Below are 26,412 nucleotides of genomic sequence, written 5' to 3'. Positions count from 1 at the left end.
CAGATAAAAACGGGTGCTGATAAAATCGGGTCTTCACTGCATTATGAAAAGATTTTGCGAAAATATAATTTTCTGCTTAAATGAGGCCAATTGCTCTTATGTGTTTGTAAAGTCTATAGATCGTGTTAAAACTCGTACTTGAGATAAAATTGTTTAAAGAATACATAGAACACAATGATAGAATTTTGAATGTAGCATTAGTTCTATGGGAATAAATTGAAGGAATCGTTCTGTCTTCGAATTATACCATTAACGATACAAGTTCGCTTCTCTGTTAATTTAACCTCCTAAAAGAGAGATATCTGTTTTGACCTACTCATTGAAAAACTACCTAAAAAATGAGAATCAAAATGCTTAAAAGAAATAAAAATTCTAGACCCCCCGATAGAACATTTTTTGGTTAGGCAAAGATGAAAGAGGAGTATCTAAGCTTTCGATTAGTGAGTACTTTAGTGGTATTGATTTTATTGTCTTAACACTTTCTACCAGAATCACCGTGATGTTTAATTACTTTGATTTGATTCTACTGTCCAATCATATCTGCGGCTTTGAATATCCGGAACATTACCGATTTTTCATCAAATCAGGAGTAATAATGTCAGAAATCATGCTGACGTTGGTGAGATACGAGAATTTTTTTTACAATTATTTTACCATAAAATCGGGGTATCTGTGTTCTTATATGAGGCGTATTGTAGCAAATGTTGGATAGAAACATTTCCAAAAAATTATCTAAACAAACTTCAATTTTATTCTAAACAACTTTGAGATATTGAAAGCCTCATATCTCCGGACACAAGTGCGTGCGGTGAACAAATTTGATTGCGTTTTGATTGTTAATGTTTTCTACAACTTTAAGGGTTTAATTCTTTGTGCCTTCTTTTAGTGCGGTTTCTGAATTAGGTATCTGATTTGACGAAAACCGGTAATGTTCCGGATCTTTAAGGCCCCATATCTCCGGCCACAGTTGCGTGCGGTGAACATATGTGATTGCATTTTGATTCCTAAAAAATTCTGCAACTTTGGTGTAGGTATTTTTATACTATTTCAGCGGCTTCCAATTAAATGCCTTTTTGGTCGGATTTCTTCCACTGTGCACTGTCACGATTTTAGAAATTTCAAAATTTGTGAGTTTAGTTTATGCTTGAGTGGATGAAGTAGAAAGTTAGTCGGGGATTATATACATTTGTAGCGACATCCGAACTTGCTGTAAGCCGTTGTCAACTGCCATTGGACGGTTTTCACGACGCCACCCGCGGTACGGTTTGGTAAGGGTAAACTGGTGTCAAAGGTTGTCAGCTAAGCTTGACTGGCGTGTTCTTGGTGGTCACATCATTAACGTTTCGGCTAATTGGCAGACCGCCTCAGTTAAATATGGAAATGTGGATTTCGTCTGTGATATGATTAGATAGTATACTATACGCGCCAGTAGATCTCCTTTGACGTCTCCAATCTTGTTCGCGAAAAAAGTCCAAACTTCCACAAATCCGCTTGTTAGTGATATCAGGCAATTTTAGATTGTGAGACACTACGAGACTATGACTCAAAGAAATATCAGGCTGTTTTTCTAAGTGGATAGGTAGTAGGATGGAAAACTGAAAAACTGGTGTGAGAGTAGGAACCTAGTAAATGATGTTTGTTAGTTTCTCTATTGCACGCTTGATGTAAATCCTACACATAACATAATATAATTAGAAATAGGAATCACCAGGGCATACGAATGAAACATGTTGAAACTGCAACGTGGCTGGTACAAAAATTCGCTGGGCTCGACTACGCTACGGTAACGGCCTTAATTGCGATTCTCGAACACTGCAGATCACCCGATTGAAACGATTTGAACAGGGAGAGTGGAAATGGAACTTCCTGATGCTAAAAGGTACAGTATGCTGCTGTAAAACCCTGAAGAAATGTTTACTCAAATAAATGTAGAATACCGGACAATCGGCAATGGGAAGCTCGGCTAGCGTTATATACTCGACATACTACTGAAATGCTGGCCATATATTGATAGCAGCATCGTTGTTTTGGTCTCGAGAAACAGCAAGTCTAACTACAGCAATGGGGTGAAAGCAATGCGAAACTTATTAATTCAACGAATATACAAATATTGCTGCGCTTCTACCATGATTTTCTCCCAATTCATTGTATCCGGTCCAATGATTATATTCTTGTGACCATCAAAGATAGAACAGCGCAAACGTAATATACGTACCCTAATACTTAGTCTTTTTATTTGGCACGACTCAGCGTGTTAGCTTTACTGAAACGAGGATCTTTTATAAATTCACAGGATCTGAGATATAAAAAATAGGTTTTCGACTGTTTAAATCATGTACACACTTTTTACTGTTGTGAGTGGAGATCCTTTTTCACGGCGAGGAAAAATTTGCTGCGTCATCTGATGCAGCTTGGTTGTCTGTCTTCTATGCCGTTGTCGTACACGTTAATGACCCTGTCGTTGCCGTTGTTACTTGTTGCTCACGGTCGGTTTCTGTTTGTTTTTTTTTTGTTTTTGCGTGTTACGACCTGTAACGTTACTTTTTTCGTTTGCGGTGTTGGCTGTTAGTTTTGCGATACATGGAACTGAGTGAACCGTGACAAGACATTACCATTTCGTGCGTCGTCGGGGCACCAGCAAATCGAACGCCCTGCTCCACCGGAATCTTCGAACTGATCTCGGCACCTGGCTGATTGACTCGGCGGTTGCGGGAGAACTTCTCTCGCCGATGAATTCTCCGCCAGAGTAGGCTAGGTCCGTCGTCAGGGACTGGACCGAGTAATTCGCGAACTGAATGGCTCCTCGAGAAAGTGGTTCTAAATTGTATGAGAGGGGAACCAAAGGACTTAAAGGAGATGTTGTGCTAAATGGCACTGGACAGGGAGCCAAAGAGCTTAAGAAGTTGTCGTGCCGAAACCACACAAGAATCGGTATCAGAAGAACTTCTTTCGCCGGGGAACTCGGGTCGTCAAGGCACCAGCGAACCGGGGCTCTACTCCATCGTAATCGCCGAACTGATCTCGGCACTTGGGTGTTTGGCTCGGTTTCGGTAGAACTTCTCTCGCAGGAGAATTCTTCGTCGGAGTATTCCCGCTAAGTTCATCGTTGGGGAAAATTCGAGTAGTTCGCGAACAAGTCGAGAGCTCAACGAAGAAGTCGTGCTAAATGACAAAAAGAAGGGAGCCAAAGGGCATAAAGGAGTTGCGGTGCTCAATGGCACCGAATAGAGAGCCAAAGGGCTCAAGAAGTAGCGGTGCTGAATGGCACAAGGAAGCCGAGTCGTAGTATTTAATAGTACAAGGGAGCGAAAGGCTCAGTAAATTAGATAAACTGGAATTTGCTGCCCAGATTATCCTCGTAGGAGAAGAGCACCAATTCTCTACCCACAGCTAGTTTTCCTACTGCCCGTGAACAATGGAGATGGGAGCGGCCGACAATGATAGCTACGCAGAAAGATATTTAGTAGGTAATTGACGAGACAACATGAGAATTATTTTTTTTATTCTGGAGGGTTTGAGACAGGTTGTAAGCTGATAAAATATCCGAATTTTTAAAAGATGCATGTTGGTCTTACTTCTTAAAAGGTATCACGGACAGAGCTCAGGACAGTTTGGATGGTTTATGTCTTCCGGCACAAAATGCACCGAATCAGCCGCACGCATGTCACTCCAGTACTGTTTTGGTATAGTGGCATAACGCCAAATCAGACCAAAACAAAGGCTTCTGATTATGCTGTTTCAAAAACGGTAAAAGCAGTTTTTGGAAGCACTCAGTTTTGTAAATATAACCGTTCATGGTGCCTTTGGTCTCTAATGGTTCATTACCCAAGTAGCAATTTAAGTTTTATAGCACGCTACAAGTGAAATCTATGTTTTATGAGTGGCCATAAAACTATCATAAAACCTGTTTCTAGGGTATGTTTGCTATAAGTACATATGGCCTGCCAAATCAGATATTTGGAAGCGATTTTCGGCTGTTTCTTTCATTTGAAACGGCCATCCACAGAAAACATCTGCTAACCCGTGAAATATTCCTGTCCCGACAACTGCTTGAAATCTGCTTTGTTGTAGGTCTCATCATCAATGACGCAGAGTCGTGTAGAGTTTTCGAACGCGTTTTGGCAACAATCTGCTTTTGTTCGTCCTGATTTGATTCTCTACCCTGTACGATTGATCCTTGGCCCTGCGAAAATTGCGAAAAATCAAGTTTTTTGGCAAAGTGCCTCGTCCAAATGTTCGGATTCCATTTGCAATGAGCAATTAGCACTCTGTTGGTTTTTTCGCGTTGTTCCCGGTTTTCCAACAGCCTCTGATTTTGGTCCACTGTCATCCATTCCTGCAACATTTGGAGGGTGATTTTCGTCCATCTCTACCGAAATTTCACTGATAACTGCAACACTTAGCGGATGTAAGCAATACACTCTAAAGAGAAACAAAATTTGATTCATATTGAACATGTTTGAAAAAATTTACGCTGGTTTGAAATTGTCACAATACTTATCGATTCACCCTTTAAGGTAGTGGTCCTGTGTAATAATATAAAATATAGTTTTTTTGTAGTTTTCAATATTTTGTATTTATGACTCGATTCACACTAATTGGCTTGATTTGTGAGCTATAAGGCATATCACTTCGAACGCAATTGCATTATGTCACGTTATTAGTTGGTTCAATTTGATTTCAACCCCAGATATTGAATAACATCATTTATTGTCCCCTTTTATTTAATACTTTGTTATTTTTTTGAAGGTCCAATTAATTTTTTTTAGTCCTTTGCATTTGCATATTAATTCCATCTCTTCACCGAATAGAAGTACATAATGTGGACAATCACCCGTATGAATGACGAACCTTAATACATTATTATACCCTAAATACAGTATTATCAACCTCCTTTGCTTGTCGTTGTTATCAGCAAGCGTCGGACTCAAACCTGAAAGTCACGTTGAATAGGATGAATGAGTAGGGCACCTTTGCTCCCTGATGGTCAAGTTGAAAAAAATGTATACATATGAGGCTATAGAAGATTTCTTATCAGGCTCAGTAGGGGCAAATAACAACATAGAGGCACGTACGAGCATGTGTTTGTCACTGGTCAACGATACAGGTGGGATTGCTGTAGTACGGCGTTTATTGTGTCGGATTCCGAATATTACAATAAATCGTGAAAAACTTTTCTTTATTTCTGATGTCGTCAAAAATTTAAATTGGCTCATCCATTTTAACCCTTGTGAAGGCAAGCTAAAATCCTAACATTAAAGGGCAAGCCGGGCCTCTCAGGCCCGCCTAAATTCAAGCTCCTTTTTGCCGTTCTAATATAGAAAGGTTATGCAATCGGTCGAAATTTCGACTTTTTAACCAAGACCCGTAGGGCCAAATCTCTTATACCATTCGACTCAGTTCGTCGAGATCGTAAAATTTCTGTATGTGTGTATGCATGTATGGATGTATGTAAGTGGCAAACAATCACACCAATATTTCTCATAGATGGTTGGACCGATTTGCACAAATTTAGTCTCAAATGAAAGGTGCAGCCTTCCCATCGGTCGCTATTGATTTTTTTATTGATCCGACTTTCGGTTCTGGAGTTACGTGTTGAAGAGTACAATCACACAGCAAATTTCCATATAAACTGATACCACCATGATGTCCAAATGATGCAATATATATTGAAATATGTGCAACATTACTTGACTTTGCATGTCTAGATCATTAATGACCCACCGAAGGCACTTCGACCACATTAGCCAGCTACGGCGGTTCTTGATGCCCCGGGGGAACTTACCAAGTTCCTAAGATAATGTCTTACCTATTTCTCAGCGAATTCATTACCGATTTTTACAAACTTGGTTTCAAATGAAAGGTACAGCATTCTCATTGGCTGCTGTTGAATTTCTAATTGATCCGACTTCCGGTTCCGGAATTACAGAATAATGAGTATGAACACGCAGCAAATGCCGATAAGCGTATAAGGCGATGGATGTAAAAGGTCAATTTTTTTTTCCAAAAGGTGAGTACTCGGAAGATCACGTCGACTGTCGATTGGTTCTGAGCTCCATTTCGTTTGAACATGACCAATAAATGTTTCTGTGTTGCTATTAATTTCTTCTGATGCATAAGTACATATTCATATTTTTCTGCATCAGATTCATCGTCGGAAGCAATATCATTCGCATATTCTTCCTCGCTTTGCAAATCAGTTTCGAAATCGTCTGCTGTTGAATTTGCTCGAATTTCTTCCATTATTTCAGATTCTTTGAGACGACTGGAAACATGGACATATCGTCTTATAGTCATTTAATTTTTTTGTTGCTTTTAGATCCTACAATTTGAATAATTACGACAACTATAACATAAAGAATAGACAACAAAAATAGAAAATAACGCCAGAGTTAGGTTATGTTGTATCCAAAGAATTGTCAAGTAGACCACAGTGGGTGAAATAAAAGTATTTACCCAAAAAATATGACACACGTCATTATCGTATGCTATTTTTACATTTCTTATAAAAGAAATGTATAGAATTCGCTCTTTCAAAATTTTTTTCTTATAAGAAAAGGTAAAAAGATAAAATCAATCAAATCATGAAAAAAATTCCTGCTAATATGAAGATGAACTCATCAAAATGTTTTTTTCAGATAAATATTAATGTATAAAACCCGTGGTATTCCTAGTAAATATTGCATGCACACCGGGCCTGCCAGGCCCGGCTTGCCTTTTTGTGCATGTAAAAAATTCAAACATAGCTGCGCATCACTCCATAGATGAAAATTTCACAATTCTTTATTTTTGTTATAGATTTCAAAGCTACTTATCAAAATTTCCATGCCCAAGCTTATACTGCATACACATTTTTTTGTAACTAAAAAATTGTAACGTGCCGGGCCTCTAAGACCCGGTTGCCTTTTTGAGGGTTAAATTAAGTGTATAGGAAAAACGGGGGGGGGGGGGGGGGGGAGGTGGTGGTGTCTAGGGTTGTGGTACCGGTAATACCGGTACCGAAAATCCCGGGAATACCGACCCATTTTTGGTACCGTAATACCGGTACTGAACAAAAGCCAGTACCGGTATTTTCGGTACCATACAATTGTTTTATGAAAAATATGTGGTCTCTCTAGGGGGACCTGTTTCAAAATATTGGTCTACAAGATTACTTTTAATTATATTAATCACCTTCTAGATATATCGTTGAGCTAACACCTTTGTGGGGGAATGAGGTGGGGCCATGATCATAATAATTCTAGAAGTTAAACCCGTTGTACTAAACGGAATGTTCAAATTCGGGCGCTATTTTGTCGAAATTAAATTTAACCGATCTTTTTGCCTTTCTCAATAGAAAGGTATTGCAATTGCTCTGAAAACCGACTTTTTAACGGAGGCCCGGAGGGCCGAGTGACATATACCATTCGATTCAGTTCGTCGAGTTCGGCAAATGTCTGTGTGTGTATGTATGTGTGTATGTATGTATGTGTGTGTGTATGTGTGTGTGTGTGTATGTGACCAAAAATGCCACTCATTTTTCTCAGAGATGGCTGAACCGATTTTGACAAACTTAGTCTCAAATGAAAGGTGCAACGTTCCCATAGGCTGCTATTGAATTTCTAATGGATCCGACTTCCGGTTCCGGAATTACAGGGTGATAAGTACGAACACGCAGAAAATGTCGATTTTAATAAATTCTGCAATGAATGTATAAAGGTGAAAATTTTTCCAAAATATGACCACAACTGCTTCGATTTGTAGTATTGGGTCACTAACATCCATTCAAAGTCTATTTGGCCACATTGGCCACCATCCTCGGTTCCGGAAGCCCCGGCGGAAGTACCTAAATTCAGAATAACAGTCACATCGGTTTCTCGAAGATGGCTAGACCGATTCGACTAAACTTGGCCTCAAATGAAAGGTATTGCGTCCCCGTAAATGGCTATTTAATTTCATCCCGATCCGACTTCCGGTTCCGGAGTTACAGGTTGTGGCGTGCGATCACATAGCAAATTGTGATTCAAACCGATACTCCGATGAAAGCAAAAAAGGTAAAAATTTCGCTAAAATGTCTCTCAAACAACTTAAATTTGCTGTTCTAGGTCACCGACGGCCAACCAAACTTTCGTTGACTACATTGACCACCATAGACGGTTCCGGAAGTGCCCGGGAAAAGCGGCCATCTTTCAAAATTTACGAACTCACATCAGTTTCCCGGAAATGGTTGGGCCGATTTTCACAAACTTAGTCCCAAATTATAGCTATAATATCCCCATAGATGTTTATAAAATTTCGTACGGATCGCTCATATGGTTCCGGAAATATAGACTAAACCGTCCGGTCACATATGAAATTCCCATATAATTCGGAACTCAATTTTTTTTTCAAAGGGGGACCTCATGAAATTTCAGAAATCGAATTCGTATTTTTGATGCCAAACATCTTTAAAATGCATGAAACGTCGAGATTTTATGTTATCTCGAAAAATTTTTTTTTATAAAAATCGGCTTTTTGGGACTTTGCCGATTTCGCACCTTTTTGCCTTTCTCAATAGAAAGGTATTGCAATTGCTCTGAAAACCGATTTTTAACGGAGGCCCGGAGGGCCGAGTGACATATACCATTCGATTCAGTTCGTCGAGTTCGGAAAATGTCTGTGTGTGTATGTATGTGTGTATGTATGTATGTATGTGTGTGTATGTGTGTGTATGTGACCAAAAATGTCACTCATTTTTCTCAGAGATGGCTGAACCGATTTTGACAAACTTAGTCTCAAATAAAAGGTGCAACGTTCCCATAGGCTGCTATTGAATTTCTAATGGATCCGACTTCCGGTTCCGGAATTACAGGGTGATGAGTACGAACACGCAGAAAATGTCGATTTTAATAAATTCTGCAATGAATGTATAAAGGTGAAATTTTTCCAAAATATGACCACAACTGCTTCGATTTGTAGTATTGGCTACCATCATCGGTTCCGGAAGCCCCGGCGGAAGTACCTAAATTCAGAATAACAGTCACATCGGTTTCTCGAAGATGGCTAGACCGATTCGACTAAACTTGGCCTCAAATGAAAGGTATTGCGTCCCCGTAAATGGCTATTTAATTTCATCCCGATCCGACTTCCCGTTCCGGAGTTACAGGTTGTGGCGTGCGATCACATAGCAAATTGTGATTCAAACCGATACTCCGATGAAAGCAAAAAAGGTAAAAATTTCGCTAAAATGTCTCTCAAACAACTTAAATTTGCTGTTCTAGGTCACCGACGGCCAACCAAACTTTCGTTGACTACATTGACCACCATAGACGGTTCCGAAAGTGCCCGGGAAAAGCGGCCATCTTTCAAAATTTACGAACTCACATCAGTTTCCCGGAAATGGTTGGGCCGATTTTCACAAACTTAGTCCCAAATAATAGCTATAATATCCCCACAGATGTCCATAAAATTTCGTACGGATCGCTTATATGGGTCCGGAAATATATACTAAATCGTCCGGTCACATATGAAATTCCCATATAAGCCGGAACTCAATTTTTTTTTTCAATGGGGGGACCCCATGAAATTTCAGAAATTGAATTCGTATTTTTGATGCCAAACATCTTTAAAATGCATGAAACGTCGAGATTTTATGTTATCTCGAAAATTTTGTTTTATAAAAATCGACTTTTTGGGACTTTGCCGATTTCGCACCTTTTTTTCAGTTCAATATTACCGTGGCTGTTTTTTCTTTTTCAAAATTTTAGAACTCGAATAATGATTTATTTTCCTGTATATAGTTGTCATGTGATGTATAATAATAAAATGTAATATATGGGTCATTCCACGCGAAGTGATCAAAAAAAGATGCAAACTTGAAATCGACCTTCACGGATTTGAACAAAATTTGGAGGAATTGTTCATCCAGGGCCAATATATAAAAACCCAAATTTTTGTGTCAATTGAACCACCCCTCGGGTCATGGGAGCACCCCCCGTTTTGGCAAATTGCCAAAACCCTTGATTTTCTTTTGATCATATCTCCGGTTCTATTTACTCTAGAATCAAACCACAAGATGGCTTTTGAAGAAAATTGTTCAAGGAGTCTATAAAAAATATTATTTTTTGCCGACAGTGTTGCCAACTATACAATTTTTTCAGTTAAATATTAAAAGTTAATTTTTCTCAAAATACGTATATTTTAATTTTGAAAATTTTAATGCCATCGCGTTCCTCAGACATTTTTACATAAAAAACACTTATCATCCCAATATAATATGAGCGCATCCTGAGATATACCGTTTTGAAGGGAAAAACTCCGATTTTCTCATATAAAAATCCATTTTTATTGGCCAAAATTGAGAAAATCTTCAAACTGTCATAAAAATCGACCCAGATCTGCTAGAAGCAAACCAAATACGTAGTTTTTCATCATTTCTCGTCTACTTCACGAAAAATTATGTTTGAACTCAGAATACTCAAGTTGGTTTTTTAGTGTTGTGCGCTTGCGATTTTATATGGGAAATTGCGGTTTTTTCTCTTCAAAACGGTGTATCTCAGGATGCGCTCATATTATATTGGGATGATAAGTGTTTTTTATGTAAAAATGTCTGAGGAACGCGATGGCATTAAAATTTTCAAAATTAAAATGTACGTATTTTGAGAAAAATTAACTTTTAATATTTAACTGAAAAAATTGCATAGTTGGCAACACTGTCGACAAAAAACAATATTTTTTATAGATTCCTTGAACAATTTTCTTCAAAAGCCATCTTGTGGTTTGATTCTAGAGTAAATAGAACCGGAGATATGATCAAAAGAAAATCAAGAGTTTTGGCAATTTGCCAAAACGGGGGGTGCTCCAATGACCCGAGGGGTGGTTCAATTGTCACAAAAATTTGGGTTTTTATATATTGGCCCTAGATGAACAATTCCTCTAAATTTTGTTCAAATCCGTGGAGGTCGATTACACGTACCTTGATCACTTCGCATGGAATGACCCATATGCATTTAAAAGTTTTTAATGAATATGAACAACGCACACATTCTCGTGATTCATGATTGAGAAAGGCACAATTGCACTGCTAGGTGGATTAAAATAGGTTTTTTAAAATAGGCCCGCCTATCACCCCCACACCAAAAGGCTCGCACAGAGAGCCCCCTGGTAGTGGACACATCAGTTCTCAACGACAAAAAAGGCAACATAAGAAGAAAAAAACTATTCGCGAATGCGCTAAGAAATTAAATTTATAGATCTTGTACTAAATTTCAAAATATTCACATCTAGTGTCAGAGACGTAAAAATTTCCAATGATTTTTTTTTATTAGCGACATTCTAATTGGTTTCCATTATTCACTGGGTGGCGCGTAATAAGACTATGGTCTAAGTCATGTCTGTATTTGGTTTGCTCTTAAACCTTTATCTATAAAAGAACGAACAGCGATTTAGTAGCTAACAATTTTGGACTTGGTGAACTGCTTCAAATGGGGCGATTTGTATTTATTGATGACAGCAAAACTCCATAGTTTACAGGAAAGCAAGGAGCGTTACATTAGAGAACAGTAGGCAAACGACATAAAGGTCGAAGCCAATTTATTGAAAAGCAAGAGGGGAAATGCGAGCAGCCTGCTCGGAGATCGCTTTGATTTACTGTTGTTAATAGGTTTTCATACATTTACAATCTGTGAAATCGAAGAAAGTCGCACCGCTTAGCAGTTATTGATTTTAAAGTGGCCTAGATTTCGAAATAAAAAAGGTGCTGCATACGAAAAATATATTTTGCTGAAATGAGTCATGCCATACCGAAGCAATTAAAAACAATAAACATGGTTTTTTGATCAGCACAAATCAATCATCTGAGAATAAGGTCATCAGTTTAAGCATTCAATTTCACTTTGAAGCTTTTTTCGATTTTTTTAAAAAAATATTCGAGTACCGGTACTTTACCGATACTACCGGTACTGAGGGCTTCAGTACCGTAGTACCGGTTCTCGCCAAAAAGGGTCGGTACTGCGAACCCTAGTGGTGTCTCAAATAACTATGCAAAATTTGGGGTCGATTGAAGATGACCTGGCATCCTGTATTGCATTTGAAACTTGTGCTTGAATCTGAAACTTTTTTCATTTTCATTTCTAGATATTACTAGGTTTTCCTCAAGAACTGTGCTAAAATATTAAAAAAGGGGGAAAATTCAATAATTTGAATTAATAAAACATTTCTGCTAACACTCGACATGACTTGAATCATAAAAATTATTACGCTTTGAAATTTCACTTATAGTGAAGAAATTTACAAATGCCTTTGGATAATTCATATGAACAAATGAAATAAAATTTGTTTGAAATCAATCTTCTATGTGTACACCGCATACAGATTCTATGTTCCTTCAGCAAAGATGATGGTCAGCATTTCTTGGAATATGTATCCACATCATAGATGGGCGAGTGAGTCATGAATCGATCAAAAGAATCGACTTTTGTAAAAGAGTGAGCCACGATTTTTTTTACAGAATTACTATTCTTTTAAAACAATGTCTTTTAGCAAATTAGTAGAGTGTATAATTGCAACCTAAGAATGGGGTACTTTTACTATTTACAACTCACTGGCGGAGTGATTGATCATTATGATCCTTACAAGATGCAAAGATAAACACATTAGTATTTTATTGAATATTGGGATTCAAAAATCTACTCCAAATCAACAGCCATTAATTTTCAAAATAGTTGATACTTCTTTGTGAGTGAATCGTGATGCCCATCTCCAATCTACATAATTACTAGGAAGTTTCAGGCTTAAAAATTTACAGGCATTCAAGCATGATTTTCCATAATAATTTCCACAGTTCCTATAAGACCGAAGAACAATATCAAATTCCTAGCGTCATGTCAATTACAATACAATCCTTCCTGGCTGAAGATTAAGTTCGTAAGAACAATAGCGCCTTTTCTCAAAAACCGAGCAGTACTAATTTGAAATCACGTTTCCGTACACCAATTATCCCCACTGTACTGCAGACACATATCGCACAACTTGTAAACATAGTGGGATCAAGGGAAGAAGCCAAATAACAGGGAGAAAACTGCGCATCATAATTGGCGTCGATTGTGACGGGAAATGAAAACAACCAACACTATTGCTAATGTAGGTACATATGTATGATTTTCTTCTTTCATTGGAATTGTTATTGTGAAATTTTTAACCGATGCGAGCCAGATCAGAGCAGCTAGGTCTTTGAAATGTTGATGTGATTTCTATACGTTTCGATCTGCCTCGTGTTAACGGTATATTGACTGCTTGATTGTAAATTTATTTCAATGCTACTTGATTATTCGTTTGTAATATTGGAAACTACAGTATTTTGACAATTGAAAAAAATCTTTTGGAAACTCGTAAATTTGTAAACACCAAAATTGTTGTCGATTGATTCAAATGGAATATTATCCTGACACATATGCAGATATACTGTCTTAGTATTATCAGCATTTATTCTTTCTCGGGCGTTTGACGTACTTCTACCTAATTTACGTCACTGGCAAAAAATTCGATAACGAACGATACATCTTCAAACATGCGGTTGAGTATCTCGTTTAACTTCGTACCATTCACCGAGAGAGGAAAAAAGAAAAATGACGAAAGCATCATGAACATTTGCTTCTCTGGTGCTGATGCTCCCGACCAAGCATCAAGTATACGCTGTCCGTATGTAGATTAAACCGGCACGAATATTGACTTTTTCCGGATAATCGCTCAATTGAATTGTAATGGACTCCAAAAATTTTCTTCCAAATATGAACTCGAAATATGAAAATATGAAGAACAGACTCTAGAAACAGTAATGTGTATAAATCTCTAGAAATGTAGAGTATTGGAGTAACAACAACAGCGTTGGAATAGATAGAACAAAATCCATAGTGAATATTTTTTTTTGGGGCGTGTGTTCTATTGCCTGGTCTGCAGTCAGTTTTAGAACATTAGAATTTGAATCACATATGGCTGCATCCATAAATGACGTGGCATTTTTGGAGTTTTTGCAACATTTGTTGGGTTAGTTGGAAGGTTTAAAAAATAAAAAAAAATCGAAACGACACATGAACCATTCAGTACAGAAACCAAACAATTTGCTTACACTTTGGATTTGGGATCATTTATAAGAAAACGCTTTAGAAAATTTAAAGGTGACTAACTTAACCTGCAATTAATGCATTAACAGTTGTACCGGCAGTTCTCAGTAAACCTCGATTAGACCTGTCGTAACATGAGGTCATTAAAAATAATGACTTTCGTAGATTTTTTGATTTGTTAAATTCCAAAATCAGTTTCTGCGTACAAAAGTAAGTGCTGGTGTCTCAACTGCAGCTGCAGATATTCAGCCAAATACTATACATTTGTACATATCTAAATTTGAGTATAACTCCTTAGTTTGGCTAAAATTGTCATCCTGTGGATTTCTATGAACACATTTGTCTTAATCAATTGAAGTTTTTCTAGTCTGGAGAATCGTATAGTTCGGTTTTTTAATCGGTTTATTTGACACGGCTCCATGAGTCGTTGATCTTTTATAGTATACAATGTATACAACATTAAAAAAACAAATTCTTGTCCTCCCGACCCTTTTTCTTATGAATGATACATTAATTGTATTGGCATTCAATCAGTGTGCCTTTTCTCGCGTCATCGCACACGTTCATGTAGCCATCGCTACAGCTTTCTTGGCGCTCGTACATTTATTGGAAATGAAAAATCAAATAGTATCTTAAAGTAAAGTATATTAAAGACAAAAATCAATCAAAAAGCGTCTTTAAAGGGGTCTTCTACTCTCGTGGTTTCAAAAAACCGATTTTTTTTCTTTGTTTAATTTCAAGCTATATGAATCATTAGAATACGCCACAGAAAGGATTTGGTAAACATCATATTCCTTGGCATATTTCTGGGAACCGAAACCCATCTCCGGCCGTTTCTGAGATACTAAGCGCGGCGCACCACGATGGCGCTTGTCTATGGAAAAATCATTGTTTAAAGAATTCACCGGTTCATTTTTGACGGTTTATGTATATGAGCGCGTCTGTTAATGGTTTCTTGTTTTTTGGGACGAGACTATCGTACGGAAGAAAGCATGCGTCGGACATGTTGAGAAGCGTATGGGAACGAGATTATGAAAACTGAAGAAAGAATACAAAGGTATCGGTTGGAAAGGAAAGGGAAAGTTGAAGGGATGATGATCAATCAGCCAGCTAATTTTAAATCTGGGCTTCCCTCGAACACTGCTCGTCATCGAACGAAAATCTCTAACACCAAAAGTGTTCACCCGGCGAGGACAGTTGGTGCAATTGGCTACAGGCTGAAGTAAAAGGAACTTTAGAAACTTTCGAACATGTCAGGATCTACGAAAGTCTATCATCTAATGATTTATTGGAAAGGTGCTTAGTAGCCCACACCCAAAACATCAACGATTCTCTGAATAGTGGAATCTGGGACCTAGCGCCAAAAATCTTGTAAAAATTCTGGCAGGCAGGTGGTCAATGTTGCGACTTATTTGGCAGTCAGCATCTTAAACCATAAGGACTCGGTGACGAAGATTTTTGTAGATCGTCTCTGGAAAAAATCACGTTGAGTTTTAAGATAATTTTTCAATTAAGAAGTTTTTTTACTCAGAAAATGGCGGAATTTTTCGTAAAAAATGACAATTTTTAATTCAAGAAAATGATTCACGATATTGTTTAAGTATCACAAGCAGGCAAAAAAGATCGAGAATGATCTACTATGAAACACTAGTTCACAAATTCATGAATAATATTTTATGATTTTGTGAACTATTTCACGAATACGAATTGTGAGTTGCGACTATTATATTAGTAATCATTGGCCAGTTCACGTATTCTTGAATAATATTCCCACGAATATTGAGTTGTGTCTAATAAACTAGGAATCATGAACCAGTTCTCGAAACCACGAATTAACCATGAAGTTCTGTGCCAATTGTTCATGTGGAAATGTCAAGAACATGCACAAAATCGCATATTTTTAAACTACACCATGAAAGTGGTAACGTATTATATGATTTCGTGAACTAATTCACAAACACGAAAATCAGATCATGATACTTTATTCATGAAATCAGGTGCATTTTTTCCGCACATATGAAACATTCGATAGGCACATCTTACTTCCTGCTTGCACCACATTTTTGGACACATTTCTTTTGGGTAGGGTAAGATTTATTCATAGAAACAAGTGAGACTAATAACTTGACTTGTTCAAGTAACATAGTTTGAAAAGACGTCGAATCGCAAACTTCTTTACTTATTATAGTTAGGTTTTGCATGTTTCTTGATAGTTAAGTGCTATATGGACATGAATGTGTTAAATAATTGATTGAAACACTCAAACAACTTCCGCTCGTCAAACGGTAAGATAACATAGTCCTCATAAGTCTCCTATCTTATGCCTCCACGCAAGTCTGAGTCCATTGATTACATTCGGTTCCTAGACCGACGACGACTGGGTGGTAACGAAGTAACGAAAACACTACCGTAAAATTGAATAGTTGATCGGTGATCTAGAAATTAGCCTCGTATAAATTTATGAATCTAATTTCAAGTTCCATTATTGCTAAAAAGCCCCTGCATCAGGTTACCAACACCTTGTAATTCCCTTCAATGGTCATTATTACTGGTCGTATACGCGTATTTTACAAACAATGTTCCTTAATTTAAAACATTTCGCGCTATCATAACTATTTGTCTATATTACGCGTAGTTAATCGGTGGTTTTCAACCCAATAAAAATATCGTAAAGAAGAATTCGGTCAATTACGTAGAGAAGATTAGCTTTTCTATGAAATACTCCCACGGCTGGCTGTGTGGAGGGCAAATTGCCTTTGCTTACAGAACATAGGATACTCTCGGCAGCCGGCTACCCAGAGTTTATAAAAAGCTCGAAAACTAAACAATATCTTTTCGTTTTCGAGTGACCATGTACTCGAAGAATAACTGAACAACTACTTCATAAACTATGCTTTACAGGACACATCGCTTGGTTGGAGCAAATCCTAGACCTTACCCCCTTCCAAACCACCAACTTTCCGTTAAGTAGGTGGAGAATCAACACAGATACCAGACGTTTGTGCTACAACAAAATGTATCTGTATTAACTTTTTATTCGATAAACGTTGGAAATCATTGACTCAATAGTGTCATCTGCTCAATTGTTGACATGTGTTTGACTCGATCACTGCGCCACCAACAAACGTTTGCCAAACGTGTTCCTTGCGCTTGCTTTGTTTGATGTGACAGTTACAGATGTTCACACATATTTTAAATTAAGCTGAAACGTCTGTTATCTGCGAAATTATCCTTCTGCACAACGAAGGGCTGAATTTGTATCTGTGATGTCTACAAAATTCATACCTACGCTATGAAACGTTTTATACATGTTGAGAATACACTGCTTTCATACTTATTTACAATTTTGTTTAATCCAAGCGCATCTCACTATCTCAGATCCTTATGCAAAATATGGAGTGCCTAATCAAATTAACCAACTGATTAAATTGACTGTATGTGATAAGGTTATCAATCAAACTAGGCTAATAAACTTGTCGTTGCTTTTAAATCAAAATAGGGATGATCATTACTGCTTCGCCTATTTAAATAGAGTGGGGAACATTTGTTCTCATTTATCTTTTTCTTTTGATTTGATTATAGAGATTTTAACCTTAGGGACAATCGCCTTTTTTATGGGATAGAAACATTTCTATCCCTATGTGTAGAGTTAGGAATCGAACCCAGATGAGCTATATACAAGAGTACTACGCTAAGCCCTGCAGTTATGTAAACAGTGCAATCATGCAAATTCTACGTTAATTGCTTTGCGATCCTGACGGGTAAGATGTTTTTTTTAAATAAAAAATATTATTCTGTTTTAATCAAGTGCATAACGATATTGCGTTTCAATAAGTCGCAACGGAAGGTGGAATAAATACTAAAATTCAATGCAAATATTTCAAAACATTACTAAATACCTGTTGAATATAAATCTAACTAATAAATAAAATTCATTGAGCATTTCAGGCTTCTGTTTTCTTATTTAAATTTGAATCATCATAGGTTAAGATTAATAGAAGCTAGCTAAGATGACCCTATTTATAAATCAAAGGATATATCCAGTAGGGTGGGGCAAAATGATCGTTTTTTCAGCACAGCACTTTTTTGGTTCCTTTTGGGATCCCAAACAACTGTGCAAAATTTGGGGTCGATTGGTGTTGACCCGGCGTAGCGCATTGCGTTTGAAATTTGTATGGAGATAAGTATGGGAAAACCTACATTTTTGCATTTTTACTTTTACAGACTACAATTCTTCCTTTAGTATGCAAACAAATAGATAGAAGTGTAGTCCAGGATATGCTGAACAACTTTGCCGAAGGATGTATGGTATTAGAATGTCTCTAAGCCAAGTTATAGCTGTTCAAAGTTCGATACATCAAATTAAATACCAAAAATCATTTTTATAGCCAACACTGCCGGTGTACCATGGTATTTCATATAGCATTCCAAAATAACATTATATATTTTAGTTTTACCACATTGGTATGTTTGGATGAATTATTCAAAAGCCTTAGCTCAATTTCATGAGCGTAGGTAGTTGAGCAATAGGGCGTAGTGAGGGGGGATGGGGGGGGGACTTTAATATGTAGAAATTCGAACTGAAATGTTGTCGAGTTGGAATGTTCAGATGAATTATTTCATAACAATTACACAATGTCCTACGCATAATAGTAACGATGAAATAAAACATACTGTATCCCTTTGCCTTGACTTTTATCAATAGAAGTTACGTTACAGACTGAATTAACTGATGTCGCGTTGATATGTCAGAGGATTATATTTTGGTTTAACCGTTGTGTGTCCGACGCGGTACCCGGGTACCTTTTTGAGTTTCAATTAATTAAATTCCTATGTTTTATCCATAGCTGGAAATTGAAATATTGTGACATCTTAGAACTTCACTAAGTTAAGCTTTTGGGTTAATAATATTGTTGATATAGTAAGGGTGGGAGTGAGGAGGGGCTCCTGATTTTTTTTACTACGTAACAGGCCAACGTGGGTACCCGGGTACCCACAAAACTAAAATGCTCATAACTAAGGTAATATCCAACCAATTTCGATACTTTTGACCGTTTTGGATTCAAGAACTCATCCACTTTTGGACTTGGTAAAAATGAATCGGGTTACTCCATTCGGTTTCCGGGAATCCAGGTTTCCGGAAGCAGGTTCCAGTGCGGGGGTACTATTTGCGAACTTCAATGGAATACTAGCAATACGGGCATCAAAATTCATGGATTTGCATCAGTAGGCTGCATCTCGTAGTTTTGGAACCATTTGGTGATTTAACCCCGGAACGGACATTCCGGAGCAGGTTCCTGTGAGGCCGTGAGTGGCCATTCCGTTCCAATCCCATTTTTCAAATTGCCATACGGCCCCGTAACAATAAAAAACAGACCTCCGAGACAATTTGAAGAGTTTTGATACTCATATTGCTAGGACATTATTAAAATTTACAAATCATATCCTAGTACTGGAACATTACTCCGGAAAATCCGGATTACCAAAAACCGGATCCATTATTCCGGTTCTGTTGTACAAAATCAAAAAGCAGACGAGTTCCTGAATCCAAAACATCTAAAAGTGTCCAAATCGGTTAAAGGAAGCCATAGTTATGAGCATTTCAATTTGTGGGTACCCGAGTACCCTCGTTGGCCTGATAAAGGTGTTTTTTGTTGGACATATAACTGTTAATACGCATTATGATTTGATAGCATGCTCATTTCTATGCTGTTCGATCACGAAGCGTGAAGCTAATTTCTGGATTTCAAAATGAAATCCACCAGATCCCTACAACAATTTTTGCTTCAGGTGATCGAACAGCGTCGAAATGAGCCTCTCATCAAATCATAGTGCCTATTAAACTGACATAAAATCAATGCAATTCTCTGACATATCAACTCGACATCAGTTGATTCAGTCTGTAACGTAACTTCTATTGATAAAAGTCAAGGTAAAGGGATACAGTATGTTTTATTTCATCGTTACTATAATGCGTAGGACATTGTGTAATTGTTTTGAAATAATTCATTTGAACATTCCACCTCGACAACATTTCAGTTCAGATTTTCTACATATTAAAGTCCCCCCATCCCCCCTCACCCTTCACTACACCCTATTGCTCAACTACCTACGCTCATGAAATTGAGCTAAGGCTTTTGAATAATTCATCCAAACATACCAATGTGGTAAAACTAAAATATATAATGTTATTTTGGAATGCTATATGAAATACCATGGTACACCGGCAGTGTTGGCAATAAAAATGATTTTTGACATTTAATTCGATGTATCGAACTTTGAACAGCTATAACTTGGCTTAGAGATATTCTAACACCATACATCCTTCGGCAAAGTTGTTCAGCATATCCTGGACTACACTTCTATCTATTTGTTTGCTTTCTAAAGGAAGGATTGTAGTCTGTAAAATTAAAAATGCAAAAATATAGGTTTTCCCATACTAATCTCCATACAAATTTCAAACGCAATGCGCTACACCGTGTCAACACCAATCGACCCCAAATTTTGCACAGTTGTTTGGGACCCTAAAAGGAACCAAAAAAGTGCTGTGCTCGGTTGATGTGACTATGATTACGTTTTTCCATATAACAATGCCCCACCCTAATATCCAGTGGAGACCCAATTTTATCAGCACCCGATTTTATCAGCCCCCGATGTTACCTACCCCCGATTTTATCAGCTTTTGACCCGATTTAATCAGCTTCATATGAAAATTGATAGTTGGTAGTTTGATGGGCTCTAACAGCCGAAGCAAATTGAATTCGAGTAAATTCTTTCTTGGGCATTTATTTCTAATCTTAGAGATCCGAAAAATGCATAAATAAAAATATTAATTCTTTTTTTTAATTTTTTACTGTCAGACCCCCTTAAGGAAAACTTAAAGCAAATAATCAGAAAGGGTTGCGTGGCTATATCTAAGGACCAAAAAAGAATATTTTTAGAGCTTCGTTTTATTAAAAAGACAGAAAAATATGTGTCTCGATTTTATCAATGTCCCTGTTTTATCAGCCTAAAATTCGCCAAGGGGCTGATAAAAACGGGTCTTCACTGTACTGCCTTAACCGATGGATCGATGCGTACACGGTTCGGAGCACATGAACTCAAAAAAATTTCAATTCGCGTTCAGCTATTCGACTAGCAGGGAAAACAAACAAAAGAAAAAGCAATGACGCAAAGGGAGGCAACCAAAGAAAAATCTTGATCACGAGTAGTTAAAAAAAAATAAACCAAACTGCTTTATTTTGGGACGATTTGCAGATAGATTTAGAACCGTTCTGAATATTGTCCACCAACTTGAACGAGTTTTTTTGGATGTCTTCGGTTTTTTGTTATGCTAAGTAAGGATAATAAATGAATATCAATTTGGTTCAACGTTTGCAGCCCATTTTCAACGAATTCATGTATTTTAAATTTTGCGACTCACAAAATGGAACGTGTACGATCTGGTTTTTAACCGGTAATCAACAAAGCAATCCTTTTGCACTTTACACAAATCATAAATCACGGACATCTAACTTGTGGTGATTATTATATTGTTACTACTAACACATTCTGCTACTGTCCTGGTAGTGCATAGTAGTGTTAGTGACGACACTAAACAGATGTGAAATTGATTACATGTGTACAGTGTACTATTATCCGTCTTATCAATCGATCGAATTTCGTTTAGTTTAGAAACCGGCACAATCGTCACAGACAGCCCTCGTTTAAATTGCGCTCTGGTATATATATATAAGTAGAATTCCGATCACCCACCGAAGATCATTCATTTTGTCCGTATTGAAGTCGTTGCTGTGTTTACTTTGGTATCAAGAGAGATGAAAGTCTGACGAGACTGCCACGGTCCTGCCTTTTGTGAATCTAGTCATCTCGCCAGTACGGGAGTGGATAATCCATCCTATAGTCCAAGCTCACTCGTATTCGAACTTTCGCACTAAAGAGATAGGTCCGCCACTAGTAGTCGTTAGCAGGCTTACAACACACGCGCCTGCCGCCTTTCTGTGTGAAATAGTTGTGAGGTTAAGCAAGATAGGGAAGCAGGAAAACAAGCCTGCCAGCGAGTTGATAAGTGCATTTCCAATCAAGCTCTGGAGGCGGGAAGATCACATTACCGTAGAGCAAATATAGTGATTACGATACTGACGGGAAGACATAATTCTAAAGTAAAGAATATTGCAACAAGTGCCCCATTTTAACATCAATTACGCTTATCGCAGTTCGTAGGATTAGCAGTGATAGAACTAATAAAGTTATAAAGTGATCCAGTCCGGAGATATTTGTTCGAGTATGGGAGTCATAAAGGATAATTTCAGCAAGGTAAACATACAAGAGTGCATACGTTTTGATCGAAATCAAATGATTTAATAACACTAGACAGTGGAATAGCGGAAACAATTTTTGGCTTTTCGTAAGTAAGTGATATTAGAAATGTGCCATCAAATAATTTGCTGATTGCCATGAAATGCGATATAAAAGTTGGACGAGCAATTTCATTCTTTCGCGAGGAAAAAAAACATTTCTGTCTGTGACCTCTAAACCTCCTTGGACTTGGCACATCGGGAAAGAAAGAGAATTAAAACACCTCACTAAATGACGCCACGAGACCGCGAGTACGCTAAAAGCGCGCGTGGTATTGCTCATCAACGTGCGCGTGATAATCTCATCTGCCGATGCAATGCGTCACTTATATGTAGTACGTCAAAGATACAATGATAGGCAACAATGCGTGAGATATACCACTGTAGGAGTATTCGTCTCTCAGAGTCGCGATCATTCATTTTAGTTCGTCGCATTCGGAAGACGACTTGTCAGGTAGAGAAGATCGGATTGCATATTCGAGCTACTGTAAGCGGGCAAGAGATTCGAAGTACCGTTTTGTAAACAATAACTTGCTTACTAAAGTGGCATATTTATATAAGTGTTGAATAAGAAAAAGTCCATTTGATGGTTGAATTTGAAATATTCCTAAAATGCGCATAAATCTCGATAACCTTCGACATATATTTTTTTTAATTCGTTTATTTGACACGGCTCATGGCGGTAGCTGTAGTTTAAGAGAGCCTTGGGTCTTTTATATGTTTACAATATGTGAAAAATAAAAGTATAAACAAAAATTATTGAACGAAAAATGGATCTTGAGCGACAAAATTTTAATTGCGATCGGAGACCTTCTTTTACGGAGGCGAAACATTTGTCCATTCGCGTACTGCGTCAGAGAGGTCATTCAATTCTCTTTTGTTTTCCACGTTCAGGTCATCATGACTGAAGTTGCCTTGGTGTCCGCGATCAGATGTTCTTCCCTGCTTCTTTCCATCGTCATTGTTATTACCTTCCTTGCCAATGTTGCTTACAGTTTATTTTGGAGTGCTGGATGCTTCTTTTACGGTTATCATTATGGTCTGAACAGCTGTTCAGGCATTGGTATTGAAAAATTTGTTTTGGATTGGTTCGCCGTAGGTGAGTTAGTAATCGTTTGGGAAGCATTCTCCTGTGACTCTTCCGCGTTAAATATAGTGTAGTTATGACCAGTTATTGATTCGAGCTGCAGATAAAAGAGAGATATCGAGACTTGACCATTATTTATTTGATAACGTCTAATTTCCGGATAGAAAAAATGTAATTAGCGCCAGAAATATATTATAGATTAATAACTGGCGCTCGTAAATTCGTTCACAAAACCGTAAGATGCTGAACTCATGAAGAAAAAGCCGCGATTTCTCGAAACTCGTTATCACAGGGGAAAAATCCGTAACTGTATCAAATATTACGAAGATCGGTTGTCTATATTGAGTTTTTGCTAAAAAAGTAAACAAACGTCGCACTCACGCATGCATGTCGCATGCAGGATTTGCTGAAAGTTCAGCTTTGCAATTTTTGTTTTGCTGATTTTTGGGAAAGCCATTTTTTGCCGAAATTCAGCTAATTATTTGATCATTCACTTCTACTAGCAACGATAGAGCAGCTGAGCAGTTTGTTAAATTTTACAGGGTGGCTCAAATCATATCTCGTTGATCATTTTCTATCTGTGAAATTATGAAATAATGAATCATATAGCCTCAACTTTTGGGTTAGGTGTACCACAAGGAAGCAATTTCGGATCATTGCTTCTTTCTATGTTCTTCAATGTTATACCTTCAGGGAGTAAAGTTATACACACTGATGATCTCAAACCATTTTTCATTTTGCGGTCAAGAGATGACTGCATGGAATAACAGCGACACTTAGATGCCTGTTGTAATAGGCGTAATCGCAACTTACTGGCTCTCAGTGTGTCAAAGTGCTCAATAATATCTTTTACATGCAGAAAAAATCCAACACTTTGGAGCAACACCATCTCCTGGGAACCGCTAGGGAAAGGGACAGTTATCAGAGACCTCACAGTACTCCTAGATTCGCAACTGACATTCAGAAATTCAAATCTAGTGTAAATCTCAAATGGAAATATGTCCAATTATTTGAAAAACACAAGCCAACCTAAGGAGCAGAGAAAACTATAGTGGGAAAATTTTGCTTTCAAGACCTAGCTGAGGATTGTCGTAAATCTGACTAGGAATTATGTATGTCATCAGAGACTTCGAATAACTTGCTATTAAGCGTCATGGCTTCAATCTGCACTTGATAACAGAACTGTTGTCTTGTTTTTGTTGTCACAAGAAGGCACAACTCGTTCAATCTAAGAATTGGTACTTGCCACAATAGTGTTACGATCAACAATTGGTCAACTTCAATTTGACACATTTTTTCATCGTGCTTTAAAAATCCTTAAAAAATCTGCACACTTTTCATTTTAAAGATATATGTTTAATTAGCTCTAAAAATGGGATCGAAGCAAAAGGAGCAACGAAGCAAAAATTTGCTGCGAAAATCCGAACTACTCACACGCCAAGTTGGCGAAATTTTTGAATGTAGCCAAACTAATTCTCACCGGCGTAATAAAAGTGTACGGAAAAAGAAATTGAAAGTCGGAGGCCGCAAAAACGATGAAAAGAGTTGCCAGCTGCTTCAAGCGGAACCCCAACCTTTCCGCCAAAGAGATCGCAAGCAAGTTAGGAGTATCGTCTACAACTGTGCATCGAGCTAAAAACGAGCCGGGAGAAAGTGTTGACTCCGAATCGTACCGACAAGCAAAAGAAGTCAGCCAGATCGCGGTTCCTCGAAGTATGAACTAGCTTAAGCAACATGAATTTAGTTTTTAATGTAAGTTTTGACCGATTTACACACATTCTTGTTTGACTAATTTTTGATCGTAACACCCTTTGTCTCAGTGGTCAAGCAGAATTACAATATGATGAAAACGTCATTCTGTTTTATCATACAAGATAGCACTACAGCAACAACCACATGATATCTTCGCTATTCCTTTTGTTGGTATCTAATAAAAGCCATTGCAACTTTTCCAAAACCGATTGAAATTTTTGCGTTAGCACGAACTGCGATGTTTATGACAGCGGTAAGCAGTATTCCTCAATTGTACCTAATAAATAAAAAATGGCTTGGATTAGGTCGACGATTTTAAGAGTAATGCAAAATCTTTTTATATGAGATTCCTATGTGACTGCACTAAGAGCACTGCAGTTGAGAACAATTTCGTAAAAAATTTATTTTTCTCCATTATGAAGAAAATTGTTTAAAACCATCTTTGCGCGTGAAGAGCATAAAATCCATAACTAAATTAGTTATGAAATTTACGTTTCACACTAACTTAGTTAACGGACTATAACTATGATAACAGACAATTTTCTCCTTAATGGAGAAAAAATAGTTTTTACCAAAATTGTTCTCCACTTCGGAGAAATATAGCATAATTTCAAGTATTTTAGAACTATTTTCAATTAGTTTCAGTGGCGTAGTAAGAAAATTTGGGGGGGATATGAATATTTTTTGTATATATATACACAATATATGTATGTATGTATACATGTTTTTAGAGAGCAGAAAAAAATGTTCAAAAACAACCTGAGCAGGAAAAAATGTACAAAAACCAACAACTCAGGGAACGGGTTTGAGTAGCCACCCGATCCGCTAATACAACTACTTTTGCACAAACCTGATTCCTCTCCGGCATTACCTCACGGCATTACTTCGGCACAACGTGGCAATTTCTGTATGATATTAGGAAAGCTAGCTGTGGGTCTAGAATTAGTGCTCTTCCCCTGCGAGTACAATCTGGGCGGCAAACTTCAGACTGTCTAATTTACTGAGCCCTTCGGTTCCCTTGTTCCACTTAGTATCACTTCCTCGTTAAGCTTCCGACTTGTTCGCGAACTACTCGGTCTAATTCCCGACGATGGATCTAGCCTTACTCCGACGAAGAGTTCTCCGGCGAGATAAGTTC

At 37.6% G+C, this 26,412-nt stretch overlaps 1 protein-coding gene across 4 annotated transcripts in view; it reads left to right on the top strand.

Moving 5' to 3' along the window:
• LOC131693654 (hexokinase type 2) overlaps positions 1–26,412 on the top strand; it is an 84,382-nt gene that overhangs the window by 26,262 nt on the left and 31,708 nt on the right. Inside the window, exon 1 of one of the 4 annotated variants that reach the window (XM_058981663.1) lies at positions 21,850–22,394. The exons of the other annotated variants lie outside the window; for them this stretch is intronic. Coding sequence (XP_058837646.1) covers positions 22,365–22,394 — 30 coding nt within the window. The 5' untranslated portion in view covers positions 21,850–22,364. Of the gene's footprint in view, positions 1–21,849; positions 22,395–26,412 lie in introns of those variants that run through there. 4 annotated transcript variants of the gene reach the window in all.

Source organism: Topomyia yanbarensis, chromosome 3 (genome assembly GCF_030247195.1).
Source record: "Topomyia yanbarensis strain Yona2022 chromosome 3, ASM3024719v1, whole genome shotgun sequence".
Taxonomy (NCBI): Eukaryota; Metazoa; Arthropoda; class Insecta; order Diptera; family Culicidae; genus Topomyia; species Topomyia yanbarensis.
The sequence above is the reverse complement of the archived record's forward strand: the minus strand, read 5'-3'. Positions and strand labels throughout refer to the sequence as shown.